This window comes from Falco rusticolus, chromosome 14 (assembly GCF_015220075.1).
Source record: "Falco rusticolus isolate bFalRus1 chromosome 14, bFalRus1.pri, whole genome shotgun sequence".
Taxonomy (NCBI): domain Eukaryota; kingdom Metazoa; phylum Chordata; class Aves; order Falconiformes; family Falconidae; genus Falco; species Falco rusticolus.
The window spans coordinates 5,011,380-5,038,182 of NC_051200.1; the positions used below are offsets into that span (position 1 = coordinate 5,011,380).

At 41.8% G+C, this 26,803-nt stretch overlaps 2 protein-coding genes across 2 annotated transcripts in view; one reads left to right on the plus strand and one right to left on the minus strand.

Moving 5' to 3' along the window:
- The window catches only part of PSMD10 (proteasome 26S subunit, non-ATPase 10), a 60,163-nt gene that overhangs the window by 4,130 nt on the left and 29,230 nt on the right, over positions 1 to 26,803 (plus strand). The gene's annotated exons all lie outside the window — the stretch shown is intronic.
- VSIG1 (V-set and immunoglobulin domain containing 1) lies at positions 8 to 25,814 on the minus strand. The gene is made up of 8 exons (XM_037408002.1): positions 25,210 to 25,814; positions 21,700 to 21,860; positions 15,447 to 15,554; positions 8,871 to 9,069; positions 7,222 to 7,377; positions 6,406 to 6,525; positions 5,254 to 5,380; positions 8 to 3,773 (listed from the first exon to the last, which is right to left on the minus strand). The coding sequence occupies exons 1-8, from the start codon at positions 25,256 to 25,258 to the stop codon at positions 3,590 to 3,592; spliced, it is 1,104 nt and encodes a 367-aa protein (XP_037263899.1). The 5' UTR covers positions 25,259 to 25,814; the 3' UTR covers positions 8 to 3,589.

The following is a 26,803-nucleotide window of genomic DNA, read 5'->3' on the forward strand; positions in this document are numbered from 1 at the left end:
TGCTTGGGATGTGGACAAGTCGGATGAAACCCTGCCATCGGTTACACAGTATGGAAGTAGAGCGTGTTTGTTCTTCAGCTGCAAGGAGAGGTTGAAATAGAAGATGACAGTTTCTACAGCTTGACTTGTAGGGATTAAGGTAACACCATTTATTTCAATAAGCAAGACAGAAGCTTCCAACCAAACCAATATCTTCACCAAGTACCTTAAGTCTATCCTGGAATGCAAAATGCAGGTTGAATTTCACTGAGAGCACCTGTTGAGAGCAGGAGGTGTAACTTGCCTGGACAGTAAGCTCTGGCCATGCATACCTTGCTTGAAGGCGGAACCTGACTGAGTAAATGTTTCTTCTGTACTGTGCAGGCACTGTTGAAAACTTGAACGGAGAAAAAGTTAGAATTCAGTGTTCATCCTTGATCTTTGTATAGCAAAAAACTCTGCCACAGTTCTGTAGCTTTGTAAATCCACTTCCCTAGGAGATGGTGGCTTGAATGTTGGCTTAATATCTGGTTTCCATATTAATGATCCCTACTCCCTCAGGAGAAGATAAATGGGCCATGCAGCAAAGACTGTTGGAACATCTGAGGCAAATTCTGAAAAATGTTTCTCCATCCTGCATAGCTCTGCAGGGCTTTTGAGCTACAGACCATGGATCAATACCTAATTTGGCTTGTGCTTTGCCAAGAGCATCAGCGGAAAACTAGGAACAGTGCCCCATCCTTTTTAATAAACTATTTTACATGAGAGAAGCTTCATAATGAGAAAAAACATCTGCCAGAAGGCTTACAAAAATATCTCAGTATTGTTAAGAAACTCCAAAGAAATGTTCTTTTTCTTGCCTTCCTCCTCACCCCCAGCAATCACTTTGCTTCTTGTTTTTCCTTTTGGGTTTTTTTTTAATTCTGTCCATTGCACACCAGTGGTTACAAGTATGAGAGGAATTATTAGTCTAGAACTTGTGTTCAAGTTTTCTTACTTTTTATCTAAAAACATTAACAAAATGAGCAATTTCTACTTTTTTTAGCAAAGGTAAGACCTGTAAGATTGTATTAGCTATAGAAGGTAATTATAATGTCACCAGCATAAGCTCCTATTTTACTGTAGCAAGTTATATAAGGAATACAAGCAGAGAAATTTGTGGAGGTGAGAGTAAGGAAAGATTAAAAAATCACATAATGACCTCATGATATGTTCCCTTCTTCAATCACAGTAGTGCTGTTGCAGAGATGTGAAAGTTAGAAAGCTATTGCAGTAAGGAAAATGTAACTAAGACATACATACAGGAGATGACTTTAGAAGAACTAGTACAGCTGCAGCAGCGTCGTGAAGAAAGTTGTTTATATTTTTCTGCAAAGGGCAAGAGTAAAAGAATGCCTAGAAATGTCAGGGAAGAAATTATTTAAAGTTAATGCCACTGTCATCCAAGTCGTGGGCTCCCTTGGACCAGTAATTGATTTGAATTATCTTATTAGGAGACACCTTTGGTAAAAAATGGCACCCAAACAGGAGCAGGTAGTACTGATACTTCTGCTGTTACTGAACATGCTTAACTTTGTCGTTTTGCATGCTTAACAAAATTTTGGGTGTGAATATCAGAAGTTTTCAGGAAGCTGCTAAACCTAGATTGAAGGCTGTGAGTTTGCAGATTTGGCTTAGTGCTACTGCCACAAGGGTCAGTAAGAGAGATGCCTGGTCAAGAAGAGACTTCCGTACAGGTCATGACTTAAGTTTTTCCCTGGATATTTTGAGGAGCAAGGGGTGTGAGGATCCACTCATAGAATATGGCAGTGTTGGTATTAGTAAGGGTTTGACCCTCACAATCTGGTACGAGCAGTTTTTAGCTAAAACAATATTATAAGAAGACTGTAAATGTTCTTTTACTCTGAAATAAGGCTAAACAATGGACACACGTATCAAGGGCAAGTATCTGAAAGCCAGAAAACTGCATAGAAAGGGTAATGAATAGTTATGCATAGTGATCCAAATTGAATCTTACTTAGGACCTCATGCCTTACATATTTTTTTTTTTTTTTTTTCCCCCCTCCCCCCCCCCCTTTTTTTTGTGTGTGGTCACTTTCTTGATAGAAATACTTACAGGTGTGGGAACTGAAAATGTTAGCACAGATGTATCATTTTATCTATTTTAAAGATGACTGTTGCATTTAACTGTTTCATGATATTAGGATTTATGAACATGAGATCCTATGAAGGACTTACATGCCAAAAATTTCCAGATCCCTGAGCCATGTACATTTTTCTGCAGTGCATGAGACTGAAACCAATGTCTCCTTGTGTCAGTGAATATCTACCTCATGTAGTTCAGATGGGAGATGCTGAGGCTGTGTGTCTGTATTCATTTGAGCCTCGTGGTCCTTGAGCTCTTCTGAAAGTAGGTCTTTGCCCTTTAGAAGTGCTGTGTTTTAACCTTAGAAACGAGGCCCACAGAGAAGAGGTGTCTAGTGATCAGAGCGTATGTGGTTCAATTCCCTTTTCTCCTTCCAAGAGAGTGCTCGTTTCTCAGCTGTTGGCTATTGGTGTATGTGCACTACTTACCTTTCTGCTTGATGCTTTCACCTACAGACAATAGTCACAGTTACGCTGGGCTAAAGACACCAGAAGGAAAGTAGCACGAGTTTGTTGCTTAGTGGGTAGGGCAGTTGCCTGGAAATAGATTTAAATCGTCTCAGGCAGAGGAATCAATCAAAACTAGCGTGTCGCGTAGTAGGCATTATTCACTTCTAAGTTTTGAAAGCAGCTGTATCTGCGTGTCATGAGGAATCTGATCCTGTGTGTGCCTATTATAACCAGCCTTGTGAGGGGGTTAGATTTCCAGCTCCTGTTGTCTGGAAACCAGTCAATCAATGTCTGAACTTGAGTTTTAGTTACATTAGATTGAAAACCAGAGCTGCTGAAATGTACAACTCTGGAATGCTGGTGCCTTGGGAACTTTAAAGCCGAGGTCACTGTTAACAAAATGTATTCCACATCAGGCAGCAGCAGCGTAACAGTTTCTGGGATATTTTTTTTTTTTAGCTTTAGGTGGAATTCAGACACACAAGATTTCACTGGTCCAGGTCTTAATATCTGTTTCTGCACTCTGATGACATTGATGAAACTTCTTTTTACTTCTGACGTGCAAAATCAGATCCTTTAATCACTGCAATGTATTGGCCGTGATGATTGTCCGTGGGGCACGGGAAGCATGAGGTTGGCCGACGCTGTTTCTGGAGAAGACTGCGGTGGTTCAGAACTGTATGGCTACATACAGCATTACTGATCGGTGACCGGAAAGCTCTTACTTTGTCAAATGCTTCAGCCCATTTCCTAATTCGTTTTGCAAAATAGGTTGGATAAGTGTGGATGATAGTCTTTTTATCCTTATATACAATTACAACTAGATAATAAATGAAATTGGGTTAACTTTAAAGGCCAAATCTTCTGCTATTCACAAAGTGCATGTGTATAGACCCTTTTCAATCTCCAGCCCAGTGGTTCACCGTACACATGCCCCTTTAAGCTTTAGTCATGCTTCTATGTTAATTCAGTGACAATTTTTGTATAAAGGGGTCCAAAGCTGACAAGGAAAACTCTAGGCTATTTCTTCTTTTCCCGCTTCTTGCTTCTCATCATTTTCAGGGATTACAGAGGCTGCTGTTTCATCAACACTAGGGTATTCATTTGTTGCATTGCTTGGTGGAACAGTGGTCATGGGAACATTTTCTTCATTAGGTACCTCAGTGTACTCTGCATTGGGTTGTTTCTGAGCCGTTTCACTGCAGGAAGACAGGATGAGGATTGTGATTTCACATGTTAAAAACCCATCTACACTAGAGCTTTTCAAAAGAATGAGTCTTTGTAGTTCTGTTGTCTAAGCAGTAACCCCCCATATTATTAAGACTTTTCCAAGAGCACATGAAAAAGCTACGTCTCTGCGGCTCAGACAGAAAGAGTGACAGTGTAAGCTATTAAGACAGGTCTGCATCACTGGTTTAATTGATCCCATTAGAATAAAATGGATTTTGCTGTGTTTAAATGCTACACCAGGAAAGCAGAATGGGAAACTGAGTGCTGGCAAACAGCGTCTGAGGAGGGGTAGCAGAACACGCTGCTTGGTGTGAGCTTTCTGGGAAATTCCATGCAGACCTGGTGTCCCATTCAAGTGCATCAAAAACAGAGTGCAGCCAGAAAAGAGCTATGAAAAGGCTGAAATCTAGAAAAATATTTTAAAATATATTTAGTATTTTAGAAAAGGCTGACATTCAGGAAAATATTTTTAGTAACAGGTATGAATTCCATTTATCTTATCAAAATAATAAACCAACTCCCAACATTTAAGTACTTTCACATGTGAAAAATATCAGACTCTGGTGAATTAATTCAATGTACTAAGATTTATTAGGATCTGAGCACAAATGTAGATGTTAGTGCTACATGCATTGAAAGCAAAAGTCCAGTGCGTGAGTGACCAACCACTGGTCTGGATTAGTAGAATTCTTTATCAGGAAGTCTTAGACCTGTGCGATGGGAAGTATCCAGATGACATAATATTTTTTGTGGCCTCAGCTGCATGTATTCATTTAGCATTTAACATCATGGGGCTGAACACAGTCTGTATAGCTTATGAGGCTGTCCCTATTTTGAAGATTTGGCAATTTAAGGGAAAAATGAGCAACCGAAGCACAGAGGAAAAGACATTTCCAGAGCAGGATCAAAATGAACATTCTGGGCTCTATTCTGTTGCCTGAACCTTGTGTCTCCTGTCAGTTGAGATGCCTTAAAGTATCCCAAGCATGTGTCCTGTAATTTCAAATAGCACTGAACCGAGCCCTCTGTTTAAATCCAGTAACATCCAATCCCAATAAATTTGCTGAGGCAACCCTTAGCTGCTATTCTTTTTCTTTTACTTCTTCCACCTGCCTTAAACAGTCACCATTAACTTTTAAATACTAAAATCTGTTTTTCCAACTTGCCACTTTTATTTTGTGTTGTTTAAAAAAACATTTACTCTACTATTTTGGGTACTGCCAAGTGGTAGCTGCCTGTAAACAAAGGCAAGAGAGTAATGGCAAGTTCTGTTACAAGAACAGCAGCTTTAAAGTTGTACAAAAGCAAATATTGTCACTCTGGAAGTTTTCTCAAAACCTGTATTATTTACCCTAAAAAAATGTTTAGAGTAATTACATTTTACTTTAGTGCTGGATTATCAGCAGTGTTTCGCAGAAATAATCATCTTAAAATGAAGCAAACTCTTACCGCATCTCATTAGTTGACAACTTCTTAGTCTTTGCTTTCTTGGTTAAAATCCAGACGATAACACAAATGATAACAGCTGCCAGGATTGCTCCAATTAGTGCTCCAGCAACAATAGCACTGTCTGAATCTGGAAAGAAAAAGAGATTACTTGACTTTCTAAAAAGTATTATTACAGCAAAATCCCATGTAAATTTAGTGGAGGAGCCTTTAGCAGAAAGAAAGCATTGGGTTCAAAGAACTAAAAAAATGACTGACAGCTGTATTTCCAGGAGGGAGGCCAAAGATTCTGTAGGAACCAGAGGACTGTGCTTTATGACCTTTGCTGCCTCCCTTTTTGTTGGTTAGCTCCCGACCCCAACAAACCCTGTGTTTATGCCTGGCTAAGGGAAACATGAGGCTGTTAACACTGGCAGTAGTTGAAAGCCTTTGCTCTTCAGTCCTTGCAAACAAATGCTGAAGTTCAGGTTGCCTTTATCTCTGTCTTTCAGCTGAGATGTAAAATGTATGCTCTCATCGTTTGTGAGCCCCCAAAACCTTCCATTTCCACTGCATTGCAGCTTCTGGCTCTGACCTGCGCTTTTCATTTTCTAGACCGCTGAGTAGTTGAGTGACCATTGCAGGAACATCTGTGGTGGCTGGTTGTACAACACATGCTTGGTTCTTGTTAAATGGTACTGGTTAGCTGAAAAATCTGCATGCAGATGTGGTTGACCACTGCTTGAGAGCAGTCAGGGTAAGGTATTTTTCCATGATGACAGTATTTTTAGCTAGGGGTGACATCTACAATCCCCCAGTCCTTATACTACCACATTTCAGTGATGATTGTAAATTCTGGGGCGGGGGGACCTCAGTGAGACTGTGGGCTGAAAAAAATTGCTCTAAACTCCACATCTGTCAGTTCTCAGTAAAGACTCAGCACTCAGAGCCGGATTCAGCTCCAGATCCCAGCGGGAAATGAAGCTGGAGATGTTAAATCAGCTGTCTTGGTCAATGTAAATTCTGGGCATGCCTGGAGGAAAACTCTGGAGCTCTTCAAAGGCTGTTCCGTTCTTACTCAAAAAAATTCTATGCTTTAAAGTTGCTACAGCATTTTCCTGCAAACTGTGCATGTCATACATCAAGTACGTGATTACTTTCATGCATTAAACTTACAGTGTGTGGTTAGGTCAAGCTCACAGGTACTGTTGCCCAGGATGTTGCTGGCTACGCACCGGTAGTGCCCAGTTTCAAAGGTGGTGAGATTGCCGATGTAAAGAATGCCAGTGTTTGGATCTGTGACAAACAGAGAGCAGGTACAGGTTACTGTTCGTGTACTGTGAAGGCAAACGGTTTCCTTTAGTTGGTAATACTGAGAGCTATTAAGAGATTAGAAATGGGGTTCTCTTGATTATTCACTCATTTGGGTTTTTTTATATTCTTTAAATAAAAAACGTTTACCTTCCTAGGAAGTTACTACAATGGATCTGGCAGGAGTGTAGTAGAACATGAGAAGTAGGTGACTACTCTACAAATCAGCCTGCCTGTCTGATGTTTTACCCGCATTGATACCAGTGTTGTCAGTGTAACTTCAGAAATTAAAATATAACAGGTACTGAAGATTTTGGGGATGGAGGTCTTAGCATCTGAATGACAAATTGATTTAATTTATTCTAAGTTCACTCAAAATTCAGAGGGAAGGGAGATGCAAAGGCATAAATCTATCTCCCATTTTAACAACCTAAAGTAATGGCATAGACAAGACTTCAACATGCCACAGAATTTTTATTAAAACGAACAGAAAAAAAAGTCCTGTTTTGTGACAGCGATCAGTCAATTTGAATAAGTGAAAAATACGATTTTGTGACATTGACTGTCAGAAGAGGAGGATAAGTTTTAACTACCCTATGTGGTGATACACAGTGTGTGAAATGGCTGGTACTAAGGAACTGCGGATCTTGAACACAATATGGTGGTCTTGTAGTTACGTACTAAATTTTTCGGTCACAGGCGTGAGGGTATTCTCGTCTACTTTGTACCAGTGGTAGGTAGGGTGAGGCAATCCTTCTTCACATTTGCATGAGAGGTAGGTTAGGTGGCCTTTTTCAGGCGTCCCTTCTATTTTGCAGAAAGGCTTTGATGGTTTGACTGTAAAATAACAATGAGAACAGACATCGTGAGTACATAGCCAGGGCTGCAAGCATCCACCTCGAGTTCTGGTACTGTGCTGCTGTACGTAAAGAACTGACCCCCATCTACACATTTCCATCGGAGTGCAGAGTAATATTAAATATATGTACATGGCCTAGGATACATTTTTATTATCTTGCCTTCCATTTGCATACTAAATATTACTATGGAGGTGTTGAGATGAAGACTACCTACTACTTCAATTATAATGGGCCAGTCACTATTCCTCATACGCCATTCTGCCACCTAGCAGCATCGTTTTCTTTAGGGACGCAGCAGGAGCTTTTCCACATAAAGGGAGAGGGATTTTTTCAGTATATTGCAGTGGTGGAGGAAATAAATTAACTACAGTTCTGTTAAAAAATATATCCGTTTTGATAGCATTTCCTCACTTTGCACACAGGAGAAGGTTCTGTCTTCACTTACACCTATTATTTTTCATTTCCTACCTATGGATAGGTTGTGATTCTGTAGAGTACCGACTAGACCAGCAATGAACATAGCCCAGTTTTGTGTGCATAAATGAAAAAATGTTTCTTGGTCTTTGTGTGAAAAGTAAATTCTCTTACTCTAGTGCTCCAGCATTACTATTTTGGGGGGGAGTTTTAGATGAGTAATGACAGCAGTACTTTGATTTTTCAGGGACTGAGTTTACATAGGTCTTTCTCTTATCCCTGGGAGACAGGCAAATGATGTTGGTTATCATGTTCGCATGTGACTTTTGATTTGTCACTCTGAGGAGGTATGAACTCTCAGTATAAAAGCAATTAGATGGGTTAGCACAAGCTTTTGTCTTATTAGGAAGTAAACCATCTCATTCCACCACTTTTCATCCTTTCTGTCCTGCCTGTTCGTTGTTAAACGATGGCTTTCTTCTATCCAAAGTAAGGCTTTGTACCGCTTCCATTCAACACATGCTAAGGTTCTAGAGTTTCTGGGAACTGGAGTGAGCCAGACCCCTTGGGCTGTACTGCTGCCTGTCCCTAGATTCACACAGGTCACCTTGGCCAACATTAGGTAAAATTAGAAAAATGTTGGTCTTTGGGGCTGGATTTATTTTTAATCAAAGATGATACCGCTTGGTTTTCTAGCATGAAAAGTGTAATGAGGTTGGGTAATTGCAGCTGCTCGCTTACCTGCTAACGTGAGGTCGCTTTTTGAGAGCACAAAGTGACTCTAAAGGCCACTCATGGGTTTTACTGCAGGTGGGGCAGGGGCAGCTGTGGAGTGGCACCAGGTCTGCTTTGTGTGGAAGGCAGAGGGCACCCCGGCTCTGCCCGTGGAAAAATCCCGTGGGTCAGCGCATCAGTGAGCCCTTTCTCTGCGTCATGGGCCTTGTTTATCACAGTCCTATTATACCCCCTGGTCCTACGTAGTTTGAGCTGTGAATTCAGTGTTTCATAATAAGAGGGGAAAACTACAATACGGCAATAGAGAGGAAAGGCGCTTACCCAGCACACTGACAATCACGGTTTTCTGACTCTGGCCGGTGTCACCCAGTGGGCTGAAAACTTCACAGGTGTAGGCACCAGTGTCAGAGGGCTGCATGTTGGAGATGGTGATCGATGCGTTCCCTGGACCTGTTGCGGCTGTTATCCTGTTCTTAAACTGTCCATAGGAGTAAGACTGGCCTTCTGAACAATAATAGATCTGTGATAAAGAATCGATTGTTAGTTTAATAACAAGAGATCTTCCTGTCGCTTTGTTTGGTACTCATATTTGGAATATAGTCAATTTCTGATTAAGCCAAGCAATGTCACCCCCTTTCTTGTCCCTTCCTCTGAGAAAGCATAGGTAAAAACATGGTACATTTGAATATATATTTCTAGTGGTTCTCAAAAGACAAGCTTTTCAGAAATGGGATTTTTCAATTGTATAAAGGGACAGTAGCTAGTTCTTTATGGACACTCCAGTCACAGACTGATGCATTTGCGAAAACAAAGGTGAAACCATAAACCATTATATGACAATTCTGTGAGAAAAAATGCCAAGTCATGCGCAGTGAATAGTGGTACTAATTGAAGCACTGATAATTTGTGATATTAATAAGCAGTTCAGTAGAAGAAGATTGTGACAAGAATGGACCTGTCATTGCAAAAGGTAGATGGCTGCAGAGCTTTCCAAATACAGAAGCTCGTGAACAGAGAACTGAAATGAATCCACAAGGCATAGGTCTAAGCAAACAAGGCACCTGATCTGTTGGCAGTAAATTTGGAAGCAATAAAAATGCAGTACAAGAACACCAGCAGAATCATCACACATGCAGTTAGAGCAACTGTGTTGTTCTCCTTGTTTGTGTAATCAGGGTCAGAGACAGTATCATGGACTTTGTTTTCATACCATAGGTGGAATCAAGAATATCTGTTGGCCTCGGTGCTTGGACGGGCACCTATTTGGGACCAAGAAGTTACCCTTTTACTAAACAGGGAAAAAAAGTTTTGCAGAATTATAGACCTACTAAGGATAAATGTCCCTAAGGAATGCAACATTTCCTCCCAGATAAAAATTTGCTGTTTAACATTGACCTATTTCACTGATTTCAGTAGCATTGATTGTACTTAACAGCACTGCAGGAGTAAATTTGACCTCATAAGCTTATAAGACCAAACCTGTTGTTTGTTGAGTGAAAGGAGAGCTACAATTGTGTTCATTGTGGAGCTTGCTTGGTAGTCTGGGGCTTGGACCTCGAATCTGTTTAGGAACTGCAGCGTCTCATCAGCTCTGGGGTAAATGTGATAGTTTTCAAGGAGTACAATGCACTGTCCAGTCTAGCTGTGCTGTGAAACCAAGATCTGAAAGAGCAAAGCTAATGTGGAAAACTGTGAAACATTAATTATTTTTCTCAGTTGTGTAAAAGTGATAGTAGTCGGGATAGGCAGTACATGCCCCAGTGTCTACATGCAAACTCCATTAATTAGGCAAAGTGAACAGTTCCAGCATACTCAGTCATTTTTTTAAACTGGTGAGAGGTAACCATATAGAATTACAGGTTGGGACCCAAATAGATCTAACATCGTTCCTACTGACAGTATTCCAGAATCAGCAGTGTAAATGTATTTATTGAAGTTGGACTAACAGCATGGTTTTTAATGGGAATAGCTGGAAAATGCTTGTAGAAGAAAGCTTCACAGACTCCTGTGAAATGCCATTCGCACTTGACTAGTATCAAAATTTCCTTTTGGTCAAAGTTCCCTGCCTTCAGGGACGCTGCAGGTCCCCAGGCAAGAAGTATAATTTGCTTTACTTTGCAGATCAACTGATTGCATTTTGAATTAAGAATATTTATTCTTAATTCCATTTATCCACCCTGGTACAGTGTTGACTGAAGTCTTTAAGCAATGTTATCTGAAAACCTGTGTTAGCTTAAGGCAAGCTACACCCCAAAACTGCCAGAGCGCAGCTGGTTTATGCAATGATAAGGCTTTGAAATGAAGGTCAGAACGCAGCCTGCACAGCACCAGCAGCTCTGGTACTGCAGCTTGGCCCCACCTCAGGTGCAATTCTGCCTACTTGCCAGCCAGACTATCTTTCCCTGCCCCAGGGTTGCAAACACCAGGTACAACTGATGCAGGGCTCTGAATACCAAACCTACACTACTGCATTGCCAGCGTGTGGAAAACTGGTGTTGCAGGGAGGAAGCATCAGAGGCTCAGTCGTTAGCACAGTGGTGGACTAGGTTAGACAGTCTGCTGAACAGCCGGACAGGCTCTCCAGTTTTCCAGTTTTCATTGTTGGCGTGCAATACTATCAGTTTTAAAACTGATTTTATGCTTTGCGGATGTCTAGGGATGGAGCTCTGTGGCGTAACTAGAGTCTGGGCGCGCACCCTTGTATTCCCCAAGGAAGGAGAGCGTCCACAATAGGGAGTTCGGTTTAAGCAACTCACTCGTCAAAAACCAGCTCTACCTGTCGTTACAAAAACATTGGTCACACTTGCCTCATTCTACATTTGTCTGGGTATGAGCAACAAGAGTGTTACACACTGGTCCTTGCAAGACTCCAAGGTTACAAGAACTGTGACTTGTGACTTCAGGCTCCTCGTTGAGCTATGTTCCTACATAGATCTTGGCAGTGTTGGGCTGGATTTGCATCTTCCGTCAATCAGTTGCAACTGTCCGAGTAGGGCAGGGAAAGAGCTTCCATCAGCTTTTCACACTAATGTGAAATTAAGCTGTACAATGACTTAAATGAAGTAATGCGTGACTTGCAGCAGCATGAGAGGAGAGGCGGGCCCATTATATCCTGCTAAAAGGCCTGGTTACGGAAAAAACGGGGCTAAATTCTACTCAGTCTCCCTCAGAGTGATCTGGGCTGGCACAAGCTGCCCGCTGAGTGCCAGCTTAGCTATAGCACGTGTTATGGGCAATAGGACTGGCACTACAAGCCTTAAATGCAGCCAGGGCATACCAGTAAACATTATAGAGGAGCGAGTGCCCCTCGGTGTATTTGATGTGAAGTTAGAGTGCATTACTTGTCTAAGCCCTCATACAATACACTGAAAAATTAATCCCCTGTGTTCTCTCTTCCTGTCTGAATGCATGCAGAGAAAATATTTTGTATACACTGTTAAATCTGAGACAGGTGTCAACTCAACAGGGAATATTTGTTCTTCTCACGGATTTAAACAGAAGCTTTCTGGGTTGTTTTTTTCAGCTATGAACATAAAGGTAGTGGAAGATCTTAAGGAAACGCATTCGGTTCCTCTGCAGGGTCCTGCCTGTCCTCTGTTCTTCTACTGCTGTATGATGCTTATCTCACTAGCTCTGGAGTCTGTTCCCTGAAGGAAGGTGGTAAACACCAAAAAGGCTGAGTAATGTTGTGAGTAATTACTGAGTGTGTATCTTGTCCCAGAGGTATGGGTGGATTGAAGGAAATTTCATTTAAGAGGAACATGTTTCAGTTAACTGGCTGTGAATTCGTAGCCCACTTTAAGCAATACACTCAAAATGGGTATTTTAAACCCTTGTTCAAAGTGGGTTTATGCTGTCCTTGAAAAGCTCACGTTTGTAGCTTTCAAAAAGCTGAAATGAAAATCTTTGCAAAAATCTTTTTTTCTGTTTCAAAAGTAAAACAACTTGTTTTCTGTTGAAGATACAGGAGTCTTTTTATTTTGGGGCAACTGACAGCTAATGTTCCCTCCTACAGACACACATCTCATTGACATTTCTTTCCATTTTACCTAAAATGTCCCTAAAATGTCTGTATGGGAAAAATGTAAATTTAGTCAATGGTAAACTTTTCCTGGAAGCCTTTTTAATTTGATGTGATAAATATATTTAAAGTGCAACGTCTTGAATGTAAAAAAATACGAAAGAAATCTGCTGTGCTTCTCATGAAAAAAAATAAGCTTTTTATATCCTCAGGCAAATCATGAGCAGCTCTGGTGAAGTCGATGATTTACCAGTGGAAAAACAATCCAGTAATGGCTGCTGCTTCTCCTTACCAGCTAGTTTGCTCACACAAGTTTTTATATAATGGTGCCTTTTCACATTTCATGGGAGCAGCTGCCTGCGATGACTAATCAAACAACTGACAGAAAAAAGAGCGGAGATTATCACTCCTGAAAATGTTGTCCCTAATAACTCCACAATCTGAAACACCAGTTTCTGCAAAACAGCTAAGCTGCCTAGAAGACGTCTCCCTGACCTTAGAAAGGATTGCAGCTTCGCTGGTTATTCAGCGCGTGGGCCAGGCAGTGCCTAAAGCCGCTCACGTCAGCAGCCATCCTTCCTGACTTTCTAAGGCAGTGGTATCGCTACTCTGCATTGCCAGGCACAGTTTCTGCTGCAACCAAGAAAAGGATTTGGGCTCACAGAGCTCCATGGCAGTTGAGTCAATAATTGGTGTTCTTCTCTGGGGGAGCTGGGTTACAAACAGAACAGAGAAACTGGGAATGATCGTACTCGTTTGGAAGAAAATCTCGTTAATCTCAAGACACTCGAGATGATGGAGACAAGATTATTTGTATCCCCAGTTCTGAAGGATCTGGTACATGAAATCACATGTCCTTTTCTTCTCCTTTAGCCTGACTTGTGGGAAGGCTGCTCCTCTTCTAGTGTGATCGTGAGGAAAGTATTTGCCTGCAGAGGAAGCAGTTGGCAAAGCTGATGCTGAGTTGAGGATTTTCAAAGGCTGCCAGATGTTTGGCAGAGAGTGAGGAACCCACCTACAGGTTTTCTTTATAGAACTTCTACAGAAAGATCTTCCTCCTTAGGGTGTGGCAGGGGTGCAGGAAAAAGCAGGCAGTAAATTAGAAGAAATATGCCTCCATCTGCTTCCTTTCTTCTTGGGGCAGGATAAATACATACTAGAACTTGCATAAGTGTGTCTTTCAAATGTCTTTGGATGGACTCATTCACAATTTCCAGGTCAATATTCCTCCCACCCCCCATCTCCTGGTGTCATTGCATCACATTGCTGTACATGTCTAGTACATCTGGATATCAAAATTGTTAAGATGAGATGTACTTGAAGATGTGTTACAAAATGTCCCACTTAATCTCCACAGAAGTCTTGATTTCCTGACTGGGGGCGGTTTCAGGGCATGGCTTCCTTCCCAGTACCTGTGTCTTCCCTCCACCAGCCCCTTCTCACTTTTCCCCCCCAGCAGAGGCAAAGCTCTAGCATCTTGTTCGATGACATTTCTCTAGGCTGATGTATTCAGCATCTGATTCACAGTCTTTGCCTGGAGAGCTGTAAAGCTCAGGCATTCAGAGGGCCCCATCATTGGCTTGTTTTATCATTTTCTGTTTGATATTTTCTCAAGCTACTAGAAAAAGAACTGTTAAAGCCTCTTTCTCACTGATAAATGCAAAGGAGGGTATTAACTTTACTGGTTTGAGATCATGATCTCTTTTTGAATTATGAGTACAGACAGAATTTATAAAATAACAACAAGGGGGAAAAATGTTCATCACTCCCTTAAGCATCTTACCATCTAATTCGGGAACAAATGTAGCACGCTCAAAAGTGTTAATTAAAGCCTGAGGCTCAGATTCTGAACTCGTCTAGATAAAAAAGCAAATGCTCAGCGTGTGCATTGGTTTCTTTGACATGTGTCACGTGACTGAGTCTGGCCCTAAATGCCTTTTTCAACCACAGCTTCATTTCACACATTTTTGTCAAAACCCTCATCTGCCAGTCTGTAGTAGGGATATCATGTCCTGCATTACTGGGATTTTTGCATGGGTAATTGAGGATGTTAATAATGACTAGAAGCATCTTGTCACAATTGTGCATTGGTAGAAGAAGAAAGGGATGAAGTCAAAAGCCTTTAGAGGATTAATCATTCAGCAGCTTTAACGGGTGCAAAACGCTTTTGAGGAGCAGCTCTTTCATGTTCTCACAGTATCATTCCTGTGGCTGAACCATTGGTGCATCAAGCAGAAACATGTTTTCATAGTGCATTTGGTGTAACTGCTCTTCAGCAGTTATTATTAGATCTCAATGTACGTTGGGTTGTACCCTGGACTTCAGGGTAAGGCAGGAAGCCCGCTGCAGTCAAGAAGAGTTTGGAGTGGATTATGGCTGGGACATTTTGCTGACAGCTGAGAGGGAGCCAGTTCAGCAGGCAGCTTAGTGTCCTTCTGTATCCACCACATCTCACAATGTTGTTATATTCTAGAAAGAAGACCCAGGATGACTATCTTATTTTTTCAATGTAAGCATGTAGCCCCAAATTTGGGCTATCCAGACTTGCTCACATGCAGCCCAGAGGCTTTTGGTATGTGGATTTGCCCTTCAGATACCCTTTGAGTAGAATATTCCTGAAGGTGTTAGTTCAGCCACCTAGAATAGCTGTGGGAAAAAACAACAGCTACATCCAAAGTAATTTTGATGGAGAAAAATGCAATAACAAATAAGGTTAGTTAAAAATTTGGAATGATGCATCTGATTCAGTTTATCTTAGTTGTGCTGGTTTTAAGATTTTAATCCAGAACATAATTACAGGTCTAGCAGTAGCATAAACATAGTAGAAGCTGTTTAGGTCTTTTTTGCTGTTAAGATTGGGGTGATTTTTTTCTTACCTTGTGTCTCCAGCTACATCTTCCCCGTGCATCTGTCACATACACCATCTTTTGACAATGACTGACTGACTTTTCATCCATACTCAGAATACCATGACACGGGGAATGCTGTATTTGAGTAAAAATGTGCTGATCTGAGAGTTAAATGAGACTTTAAATGTTCCCCCAAAATCAAAGAGCCTCTTCCCTGCACAGCACCCCATCAGTACCATCAGTGCTGCTCACAAGGGCAGGGTGCCTTGTGTTCAGCAGATTTTGCAGATTTCTCAAGCCTTGTCAGCAGTGAGGTGCAAGAGAATCTTATTTCTGAGTTTTACCTAAAATTAGGCACACTAAGTTTGAAGTCTAATCTTTGTTCCAAATGCACCAGTTGTAACCTGATCGTTATCTACTTATCTCCACTTTCCTTTGTGTTCTCACTGTTGTCTGCTTCAGTGTGTCAGTTTATTTCATCTCTCTGCAGACTGTTACCCTAGTGCCAGAGAGAACCACAGACAGACCACAGTATAATCCCACTGACATCCAGGGAGTCGCTCTGCAATGGCATGACAACAGCATCTCTGTGCCTTCGCATTGGAGGTGTTGCCTCTGCTTTCCATGAAGCTGTTCCTTTTAAACATCTACTCAGTCATCTAAGTGCTAGATAAAACTCTGGTTTAAAACACTCGCCTCTAAGTAAAAAAAATATGTTCGTGTGTAAGAGAGGCCCTTTCCAGGAAGCTTTCCTATACTGCTTCAGGAGGTGCTTGGCACCAGCTCATCTTTGTTCATGGGCTGGAACTGCTCTGCTGCCAGTCCAGTGGCCCTTGCAGCACTGACAGCCTCTGCAACACACGATCTCGGTTGCCTGTGGCTGAAAGCATGCGATGGGGTCTCAAGAACTACTCGTACTACATGGGGAGGAATTTGTTCTTTCAAAAGTTTTTATGGGAGCCCCACACTTAGAGGGGTGGCTGGCCCCTGGCTCTCACATGGCAGCCCAGTGCCTGTGCCTTGCTCTGCGCTGGGCAGCAGCACTGTCCCGGCATTGGAACTGCTGGTAATCTGCATTTGGGGTCTTGGGATGAAAGGAGCAGAGACAGCTGCGCTTGGATTGCTCTTCTTGCGTCTCTTTCCTGCCTTGGGCTCTGCCACCCTGTCCCCTGTTCCTGAACAACGTGACACAACCTGTGAAAGTTTTGCCGAGTGAATCACATAAGGACATGACTAGACTTCTCGTAGGGGCATGGTGCCATCTTCCTCTTCTCTGTGACTCGCAGTGAGACCCTCCTTGCCCCTATCCACTAGATAATACTTTCTTGGTAGTACAGGTACAAGAGAAATGCAGGTTCTGGGAGGGTGAAAGCCAATATATAAAATAAATGGAAGATATTCTTGCTGTTACAGGCCGCTAAAGCTCTTTCCCTCTCAAGTGCCCGTCAGTAGCTTTACCAAAGCAGCGTCTATGTCACCGTCTGCAAATATTTCAGGCTCACTTTTTCTGGGAGAAAAACATATTCATAAGAAGTCTATCAACAATTCAGTTTCTCTTACAATAGTCATGCATGACCTTTACTCATCTAGTGAATTCAAAATTTCAATGAAGAATTCTGCCCTGGGCATATCTTGGGTAAGCATGCAGCATCTCTGGTAATTTCACTTACTTTCGCTGCGGGTGGGCTGGGCCAGAGGCTCAAGGTGTGTCCCTGGTCAGGTTCAGGAGTTGTATTTAGCTTTGCAAGGCTGCAGCCTCGCCTGTGTGGAGTCACCAGCAGCCTTCAACCTTTCGAACATTTACTTGGGTGCTTTACACCGAGGCCAGCCGAGTGACTCAGAGCATGAAATGAAGCACAGATGCAGATCTGAGCAGGAGTCGAGACTTTACCTTATGACCCAGGCCAGGCTGTGATGTACTGTGTTAGCCTGGGTGAGCTGAAAAAGTAGTGGTTTTGCCTCAGTTTGTCTATACGTAAAATAGAGATAGTTCAGTATTGGAAAATTCTCAAGATCCTTGGCTGGGAGTTATTATTTAAAAATTAAGTTTATCATTAAAAAGACATGTTGCTAAGGGGTGAATGGCAAGAAGGAAAAGTTAAAAATACACATGGCATCCTGTTTTCCATGAACTGATATTTACATTATTTAGTTCAAATGAGGGGAATTATTTCCACTGGGGAAACTTCTCAGGAGAACAGCAGAGTTAGGCTCCAATTAAAAAGTTCTATATTCACACTCTATATATAGCCACACTGTCTCCAAAACAGCATTGCGCACACCTGCCGTTCCGCTGTTTGCTGCCCCCCTTTTCAGCACCATCATCTCTCTCTCTGAACAGCCTGTTTGTGGTTTGTCGTCCTCTGCGCTGTAACTGCCGTGACAACTGTCGAGCACCTGCGCCAGCAGTGTGGAAGGTGGGCAGCGTGGCACAGGGTATGAAAACACCCGAGCAAACAGCAAAAGGCACCAGCCAGCTTCACAAAGGCGGTGCTGGGGGGCGGATCGGCACCAGGTCTGCAAGTAATGAACCGCTCTGCCTCACCTTGAGGCAAGGTAAAATCTGTTGCTGAATGCTCTGGGGCATTACATGAACACTGGCACTAGTTCTGATGCTGATCTTACTGATTTTGCTCCAGACAGGACTGTACCCAAGGTTACGTATCTCAAAAAACTGCAAAATCTGTAACATAAATAGCAGTGTAAAATATTGACATTCTTATTAAACAGGGTACTGACGGCCTCTATGCTTATTATGTATTATGTCCTAAAATCTAGTCGTTTAAAGCTCACATTCATGCTTCAAGCCAATAGCATCTTAATGACATAAATTTGCCTTAATTAATTCTAACATTCCACAGTTTGTGCTATTATTTGCTGCCACTATAGACAGAAAGGGCCATATTCTCAAATATGTAAATAAACATTATTCATTAAAATCAATATCACACACACACCCCATTTGTTATGGAGAACATCCTATCTGCTTAATCTTACTGTTGTGATTATATGACCCATGTGAATAACATGGTCATCAAGACATCTAGCATTTAGTAAAATGTCAGAATTATTTAAAATTGTAGCAGGTGGGATAAGAAGATGTATTTTCTCTGGGTTTTTGGAGAAATTTTGAGTCTCCTGTCTTCGAAATATTTGGCAGAAGTTTTCAACTTTAAAAAATGGAATTTGAAAATGTTACCCATTTAGTTGCTGATAAAACAGCAAATTTTGACTGGTGCCAGAATTTTCCACAATCTTTTTCAGGGAAAATATATGCTAATTATAAGGAAGCATGTGTTTGCTTATTACTAACGTTTTAGAAGAATCTAAGTATCTCATAGAATTCAGTAATTATATCCCACTTAAAATGCAAGCCACTGTTCTGGTATTCAGTAAGGTATGGTGCCAGTTTCTTCAATTCAGTTGGTTTTGTCATCGTATCAGCATATTAAACACATTTTTGACTTGCATTTTAGTGTTCTTCAATCTAAACAATGAAATCCAAAGCTGGCAATCTCCCCCATTGCCATGCATATATTTCCTACTTGGAACAAAATGTGAAACTTAACATCAGCTACGTGCCAAGCAACAAGGGCAAAGCCAGGTTTGTCAAAAGAGATTATTTTTTGTTTAAACTTGTAGGAGAAAAACTTTCATGCTTTCAGGCACTCAGTCCTTCATGAAACTCAGAAAAGTCACCAGGAACGTCTTGCTGTGAGTTCAGAGAGAGGCTGAAAATCCAATTTCGTGTTCAGCTGTGCTGTGTAACTTCTTAAACCGTACTTTTCACCAGCAGGCACAGCCCTTTCTTCCTAGTGTTTGCATTAACGTGATTCATTTTATTGTGAGTAGGTTCAAAATGGTAAGGAATTGCCGTGTTGTGGTAAAAGGACACAGGGTCAAGGAATACAGGACTGAATGGGATGCTAAAAGCGTTTTAAGAAGAGTAGTGCCACAGTCCCCCGGCAGACTCGGAGGACGCAGGGTACCCTCCCAGCGTCGTGGGTGTGTGAGCCAAGGGTGACGGGCGCTGCCGCGAGAGGAAATCTTACCTCCGTGTTCGAGGGGAACGGGATTAGAGCTGCAAAGCCGGGAGGGAGTGCTGAAGGGATTGATCTAGAAGGTCCCCCTGACATTTGGTAGCCTCACATCGGTTAGTTCTTGTTGAGCATATTCTGAACCACTGACAGTATTTTAAGATTACAATCCTCAGAGGGTGTTTTCTCATCATTGGTCACAGTTTACAAATGGTTTTCCCCTCCTGGATCTCTTGAAACTGTCTGATTCTCCCTCTAAAATACTTGCAACTACAGTCTGCTTATTGCTTTTGGTTGTGAGCAGAAAATGCATTGCATTTATTGTCCTGCAATATGGAATATTTGACACAAGTAAAACAGAGAGACTCTAACCAAATCTGGAGAGGATGGGCTTGATCCTGGCTCAGTGCTGTACTTCCCACCTGAATGAGTGATTAAAATTTATGATGTAACATACTGGATCAAAACTATAGTATATTGTACTATAAACAGCTTACTTTGGAAGCCTGCAGCTACCACCCTTTCATGAATAATTCTTCATTTAATAGAATAGTTTCAACTTGAAAAAAAGCAAATAGTGAGTAACAATTATTCATACAATTAGTCAGGCAAGGTGTGTACACGTTGGTGTGGCGTTCAGCTAGAGCCGGGGTTTGGGATGGGCCCAGTGTTTGTACTTGGCACTGGCACAGTGGCAGTGATACACTGCAGGAGGGTGAGCGGTGGTGTCTTAACGTTAAATTGCTATTTCTTACCTACTGACTATTGCTGTTCGATGCCAGATGGCACATTCTGTACACTCTGCAAACTACAGACAGCCTAATGCTGCTCTCATCGATAAACCAAACAGAAGCTGTAACTCTGTCGGCAGGGGCAAACCTCCCAACGTAACGTTGTTAGGAAGCCGGCGAACATTACAAGAATATCATCCGAGTGGACCGTGACTCTTTTCAAAGTCAAATCTCTTTACTCCAACTCTCAGGTGTAACACCAGGCAGGAGGAATGAACTTTTCGAAAGAGAATGTTGGCAATGGGATAAAACCAGTGTGAAAGAAAAGGGACTGACTGCCTAACAGGCATAAGCCTGACACCGGGGCATGGAAAAAAAAATCACAGTCATCCTCAAGGATGCAGTAACACTTCTAATCAGCTTTTCATCTTCTAAAGGAAGGTGTTGCTGGTTGCTCAGCACCTGTCAGGACTGAGCTGGTGGCAACTCATACCCTGTGTGTTATGCTGGGGGTGAGGTTTATGGATTCATTTTCCCCCAAAAACAAGATTAATGGATAGCTCTTGAAGCCTGGGCAGTAGTGTGAGGACATACAGGGAGTTACACATCCCATCCCGACTCCTTCCAGGCAGGCCAGGCTGCTCTGCAAGGTCTTCACAGCCCCGTGAGAGCCTCGGGCAGTGCTTACAGCACGTAGCTGTTCAATACTTGGTGTCCTGCACAGTCCCAATGCTGTCCCTGTGCTGATGCTCCAGCCTACCCTGCGGTCCCATTATACCCCTGGGGAGAGATGCTGTTTGGCTCTGGTGCCTCTCAGGGTCTCAGGAAGGGCAAGGAGCATTTGCCTTTGATCTGTAATTGTTCTGCTAGCACAATGACACCCGTGGGATGCCACAAAATACCGATGCGAGTTTGCTGTGGCAGATTTCCTGCTGTGACAACTTTCTACGGAGTCCTGCCAAAATACTCGCAGCTCACTTTGCACTGACAGCTTATTGTTGAGCCGCCTTGTAGAAATGATAGCAGTTGAGACAAGGAGCATTCATTTGACCCTTAAGTGGGGGATACATTGTTGTAGGCAAGGGTGTCTCGCCAGGAAAGCTGCCTTCACAATGGCAGGAAATATCTGCCAGAGAAGAGAAAAGGGAGCTGGTCCAGGGGCTGGAGCGCTTGTGTGATTTTTGGACACCTGGTCCTTGCTTCACGCTTCCTGTGTGACTTAGAGCAAGTCCTTTGAGCATCTGAATCGCTTTTGTTCCTTCTCAGAAGTTTCTAAAGGAGTTCAGGCATGCCAGTAGGAACTAGGAGCCTAGATAACTTTGTGCATCTGGCCCTAAATTTCATTGCATCTCCATCTCATGTCTTCAGGGTGAGAACACCAACACCAACCTGCCTCCTTTGCCTGTACTGAGGATAACGTGATAACACTATCAAATGTAACGAGATTCTTTGAGGACTTAAGGATATCTTGAATATAACTTTATAGTAATAATAAATAAATAAATATCTTACGGTATGGAGTTGGCTCTCTTTGGCACTATAAAAGCTCCACTGAATAAAGAAATTTCCCAGCGGTCCAGAATCCTTGTAGGTACAGAGGAGGGTTACGTTTCCACCTGTAGTGACATTCACTGCCTTCTCAGGGACAGTCACCACAACGCCGCTGACGGGGCCTGCGGGCAGTAAGTGTGGGGAGGAGAGGTCAGACGGGGCCGGCCCCGGGAGCTGTGTGATGGTGCTTTGCTCCCAGCGGTATCGAAGAAACCCACAGGACGTGTCTAGTCGTTCTCCTTTTCAGTACAGTTTCCCTTGGACTTTGTGTGGAAAATTTTAGTGATAACAACCTGGGAGTGGGTAAAAGCTAACGAGTGAATTAAATCCCACAGAATACCTGTGACCTTACAACAAATAATACTCTGAGAAAGCAGGGTTTCTAAAAACATACTTGTTCTCACTTGCCGAGACTTGTCTTCTTGCAAAGAGCCTGTGGCCAAGCTGAGCCCTTCTGCCCTTGCAGCGCTCCCCTGCACCGCTGGGTCTAGCCCCCTTTTACACCCTTCTAGCCCTTTTTTTCCCCCAGTTTTTTGTTTAGATGTCTGCTCTCCTTTACCTTGGCTCACCATCTCCTGCACTGTCACCTCTCCTGACATTCTCATGTTCTGATTCGGACTTGGTGGCACTGCCAGGTTCCCCCAGGCTGGAGCCCAGCAGCCTTTCTCTGCTTTTGCTAATTACTTTGCTTTTGTTTAGGTTTCTTAGGGCTCACATGCAGAAGCTGTTCTTTCCCAGTGCTTTTATATTGGAAACATCAAACAAAGCTTTTTGGGACTGCTTTTATTATGTGGGTTGTGAGAAATCCTGTGATCAACCCTTTCTGTTCTCAAAGCTGAAAGGGAGCAAACATAACTTGTGAGCCCTTTCCCGTGATGTTCTGATCAGACTTGGCTACGCAGTCATATTAATGAAAGGCATCAAGCACCATCTTACAGTATTTATGATTCTGTCCTCCATATATAAGCTACTAGCAGTGGTGACATACAGCAACAAAGAAAGCTACAGCTGCCAGAAAAAAAAGGGGCTTTCCAGGGTTTTGCTAGATCACTGAGTCCAGTTTTAAAACTAAAGATTCTGAGGGAGAATATATTTCTTTTGAATGCGATGGAAAATACAAGTCTTTCAGAGCTTTCTATGCAAAACAAGCAAGGTGAGAACTTCATGTTATAATAATAGTAATTTTCATTTGGGCATATACGAATGATAGAGGCAAAACATAAAAAATATTCTTCTTAATGAAATATCATGCATCTTATGTTCAGGTGCTGCTTTTGAGAATTTAAGCAGAACCTCTAGTAATACCAAAGAGCATTTTACTCACATTATTAGCTCTATGAGAGAAAACATTGTTTAAAAAAGAAATTTAATTTATTTTGACATTTTTAACCATGTAAATATTGTAGATTTGTCAGTTGCCACAATATGCAAACCTATCTGAACCTAGAGTCTGAAGTCTTCGGGGTCTGTTTTCCTTGACTGATGGCTTCAATAGTAAAAGGTCACTGCGAGGAAGAAGGGAGTCATCTACTTTCTGTGTTGCTGGTGGCTAAGATGAGAACTAGCGGATTTAAACTACAGCAAATTTACATTACATGTGAAGACAGTCTCACAGGAATGGCTGGAGACTGACCTAAATATGTCAAACCTGCCTTGGGGCAAGAGGGGATCCCAGGTCCTGCTTGTCCCGTGAGTGCACAGTAGCTTAATCCTTACTGAGATCTAATATGAAAGTCATGTAATGTTATTTTAGATATCTCAGGTCACTGTTCTCAGCTGTAAGAGTTAGAGTTAACCAGAGGATGACAGTTTCTTGCCACAATAATTTTTCCAGGTTTACATGTATTTATTTTCTGCTCACAGAAGGGTTAAATCTACCGTCTTTCAACACAATGTCATTCTACTGAAAACACCCATTTTCCAGTCATCTGCGCCACATACTTCCTTTATTATTCTCTGGTTTTGGAGTCAGGAGTGCCACAGATCCTGATTGTTATAAGGTTTTCCAGAATAAGTTAATTTTAGCAGAAATTACTCCACAAAGCATTCTAGTTTCCATCAAGCTGTATATTTTGAAGAAATACATTTAGTTTAAATAGGCTTCAGGCTAGTAAAAATATAAAGCCAAACCCTATCAAACTTCCATTGTCTAGCAAGGCTATTAAAAGCCATCACTAATTGCAAGATGGAGCTTTTGACTGAAAGTGAACTGGACTCACAGAGCCTGTTTCCTCATCACGGAAGTTCATGGAAGTTTTGCTTTGCATTTAGTTCACTGTTTACATTTCAAACTCATAATTCCATTTCATACATTGGCTTAAATGTAGCCTTTTGGTTTAAATTAAAAAAAAGCGTATGAGTACAGAGTATCTCATTGAAAAAAGCTAGTGTGAACAGGACCGTAACTTGTTTAAAATAGTTGATCCATGTCTTTTACTCATTGATATTGCATAAGACCATTGCCTCGCTGTAGAGAAAGTCATTGCAGTTAATTGGGACTCACCCACCTGCACTAAGTCCCATGCAGTTTGTAATGCTCACAAAGTAAATCCAAGTTTGCTGACCTTTTCCTAGCCACTACAGAAACCTGCAGTCCATGGCACCCATCAGTATGGACACACTGCTAGTCTTAAAGCCAGAACTTTAAAATTAGAGGACATTGTTTTGAAAAGTATTGGCACTAACTCTGAATTACTCTTCATTTCTAAGGCAAAAATCTGTGGGGTTTATGTGTGTGTGAGAGAGATAACATTGAAATGCCAGGAGCAACTATTTAAAATATTTCTCTGGCATCCAAATGAGATAATTCCATCTTGAAAAGCAAATGTGGAAACTAACTTCCACTTTCTTTAGTGGATACAGAGGCTGTTCATCAATGTGGAGCATTAGACTTAAAATGTCTGCTTCTGTATATATTAAAAATAAAGCTTAGCACAATGAAATGTCCTTGAAACATGAATAATACATAATCTTTAATATACCATATTAATACCATATAATTCCTAGATTCCACAAAGTATTACATCCTCACTTAACTTGAGGGGAAATCCAAAGGATTATTTGCATGCTTAAAGTTAAGCATCCCCAAAAATCTTTTGGCTGGGGTGGGATGGAGGCAGCATTTCCCAGAGCCATTATCAAGGGGAGACAAAAGCCAAACATGAGAAAACCCAACCCTGAAATGCTCGAAAGACTGTAACGCTCCATGCGAGAGCTCCTTGCCTCTTCCTGGCTTTAGAACAAAGCATTAATCTACCAAAGCTAAAATTCTGGCCTTGAGCAAAGAACTCTTACCAGTCAGCAGTCAGCTTGCCAATTCCACCAAATGACATAGCATTATAGCCACGATTTTCACTCCATCCTGAAATAAATCTTGAATATTCTCCTAGTTTGCCAGTCAGGTTCACCTGCTCTCTTATTTCAACAAGTTCCTTTATCCCAGTGCTATTTTGATCAGCTTTTTATTCTTACCTGTAAGGATGGCTAGAACTGGAAATAGCTTCAGCATCATTGCCAACATCTTCTTGACATTGGGAGAGAAAGGAAACCAGATGCTGCTCTTGACTTCGACTAATACTCAACTGTTGGTTTTTTTTTTTTTAAGTGGGTTTTTGTTTTCCTTATCAGCTGTGTGTCAGCACGTCAATAAGCTTTTTCATTCTCCTTCCTTATCACATGCGTGCCTTTCTCCAGCTAGTGGTGTGACTGTTCAGTTGAAACCATTTTGTGGGGTTTGAGCAACTGACGGTTTTGTCAATAATAAATCTTTGAATCAGAGAAGCCCAAATTCTCCCACTTTTGCCAGAGCCCAGCAGTATTTGCCTACGTAAATACTTCCTCTGAGTACGAGAAAAGTGTTTGTAGAGCTATTTCGCAGTCAATCCGATTACCCGTGTTGGAGTCAGGCCTAATATGAATAAGTAATAATCTTTATTTCCTGTTAATGATATAATTTCTTTTTCAAAATGGGCATGTAGAGATAGTGTGTTGTTAGTACGTTTTCATTTTAAAACCTATTTCTCATACAGTTTTATACAGAATGATTACATTGCACTCATGATTGCCTTGAAATTTCTGTATTGAACTCATCAATAAGGTAACACACTGAAATAAAGATAAAGGTTATCTTCTAAACTGATAATAAAATCTGTTTCATCTAGTTTTTGACCATGAAATTGGATGCTACTAATACAAAATGATGAGGTGAATATATTGATTTGTATTAAAATTTTAATACCTGATTTATATAGTGAAAAAGCAGTGGATGAAGGTTAGGACTTGAAGAACTAATTACAATAACTTACAGTAGATTTCTTTGTCCTTACTGGATGCAAAACACCTTCTCTAAGTCTCTGAAGCTCGTTAGGAACTAAAGGTGCTCAGCTTCTTGCAGGAGCCGGCTTTGCTTGCGTTGTTCTGTGTCATTTGACTGAGGCTAATCCAAAGCCCCGAGCTGCGATGGAGTAGCTGGACCTACGTCCCCAGCCATGCACGAGTGAGTAGCTGAAGACGTAACAGAGGGCAGCATTGCTTCTTAGACGTTGCCTGTACCTGGGACCAAGACAATCAAAATGGCCGATGACTTTTTTTTTTCCCCTGTTTGTGGAAAACATGGGTCTAGTTCATCCTGACGAACCCGTCTTTCTCGTGGCCGGCAAGGGTGGCCAGCCTTTCCATGGCAGGGGCTGTGCCGCCACTGGGGAAGCCCTTCTGGCAGGTGTGGCTCAGCATCTGGCAGTGTGTGGCTGGAGGGGAGAGTGTGTCCAGGCTTCCCTCTTCTCTGGTGTGATGTGGTGGTAGATTCTTGAGTGTAGAAGTGGTGAGTTACTGGTTGCGTCTGTTACTGTTGGGATCAGGTTTATGGACTTCAGTGGATTTTATTCTGCCAGATATGTCTGTGCATGGCAGATGCCTAAATAATCTCCGGGCAGATGTTGGGGTTTGATTATATTCTTATATAAGCCATCTTCAAAAGTTTTATAAAGGATGTCTTTTCCTTAGTTCTGACTTCAGTGCTTCCTACAGCATTCCCACAGGGTAGGCAATGCTTGTCTTTTAGTGATGG

Excerpts from the sequence above, each read along its gene's own strand:
- VSIG1 (XM_037408002.1), bottom strand. The coding sequence starts at position 25,258 with ATGTTGGCAATGATGCTGAAGCTATTTCCAGTTCTAGCCATCCTTACA. Across the intron at positions 7,378-8,870 it reads CGTGATTGTCAGTGTGCTGG|TCAAACCATCAAAGCCTTTC; the intron begins GTAAGCGCCTTT and ends GTTATTTTACAG. Across the intron at positions 6,526-7,221 it reads GCCTGTGACCGAAAAATTTA|ATCCAAACACTGGCATTCTT; the intron begins GTACGTAACTAC and ends TGTTTGTCACAG.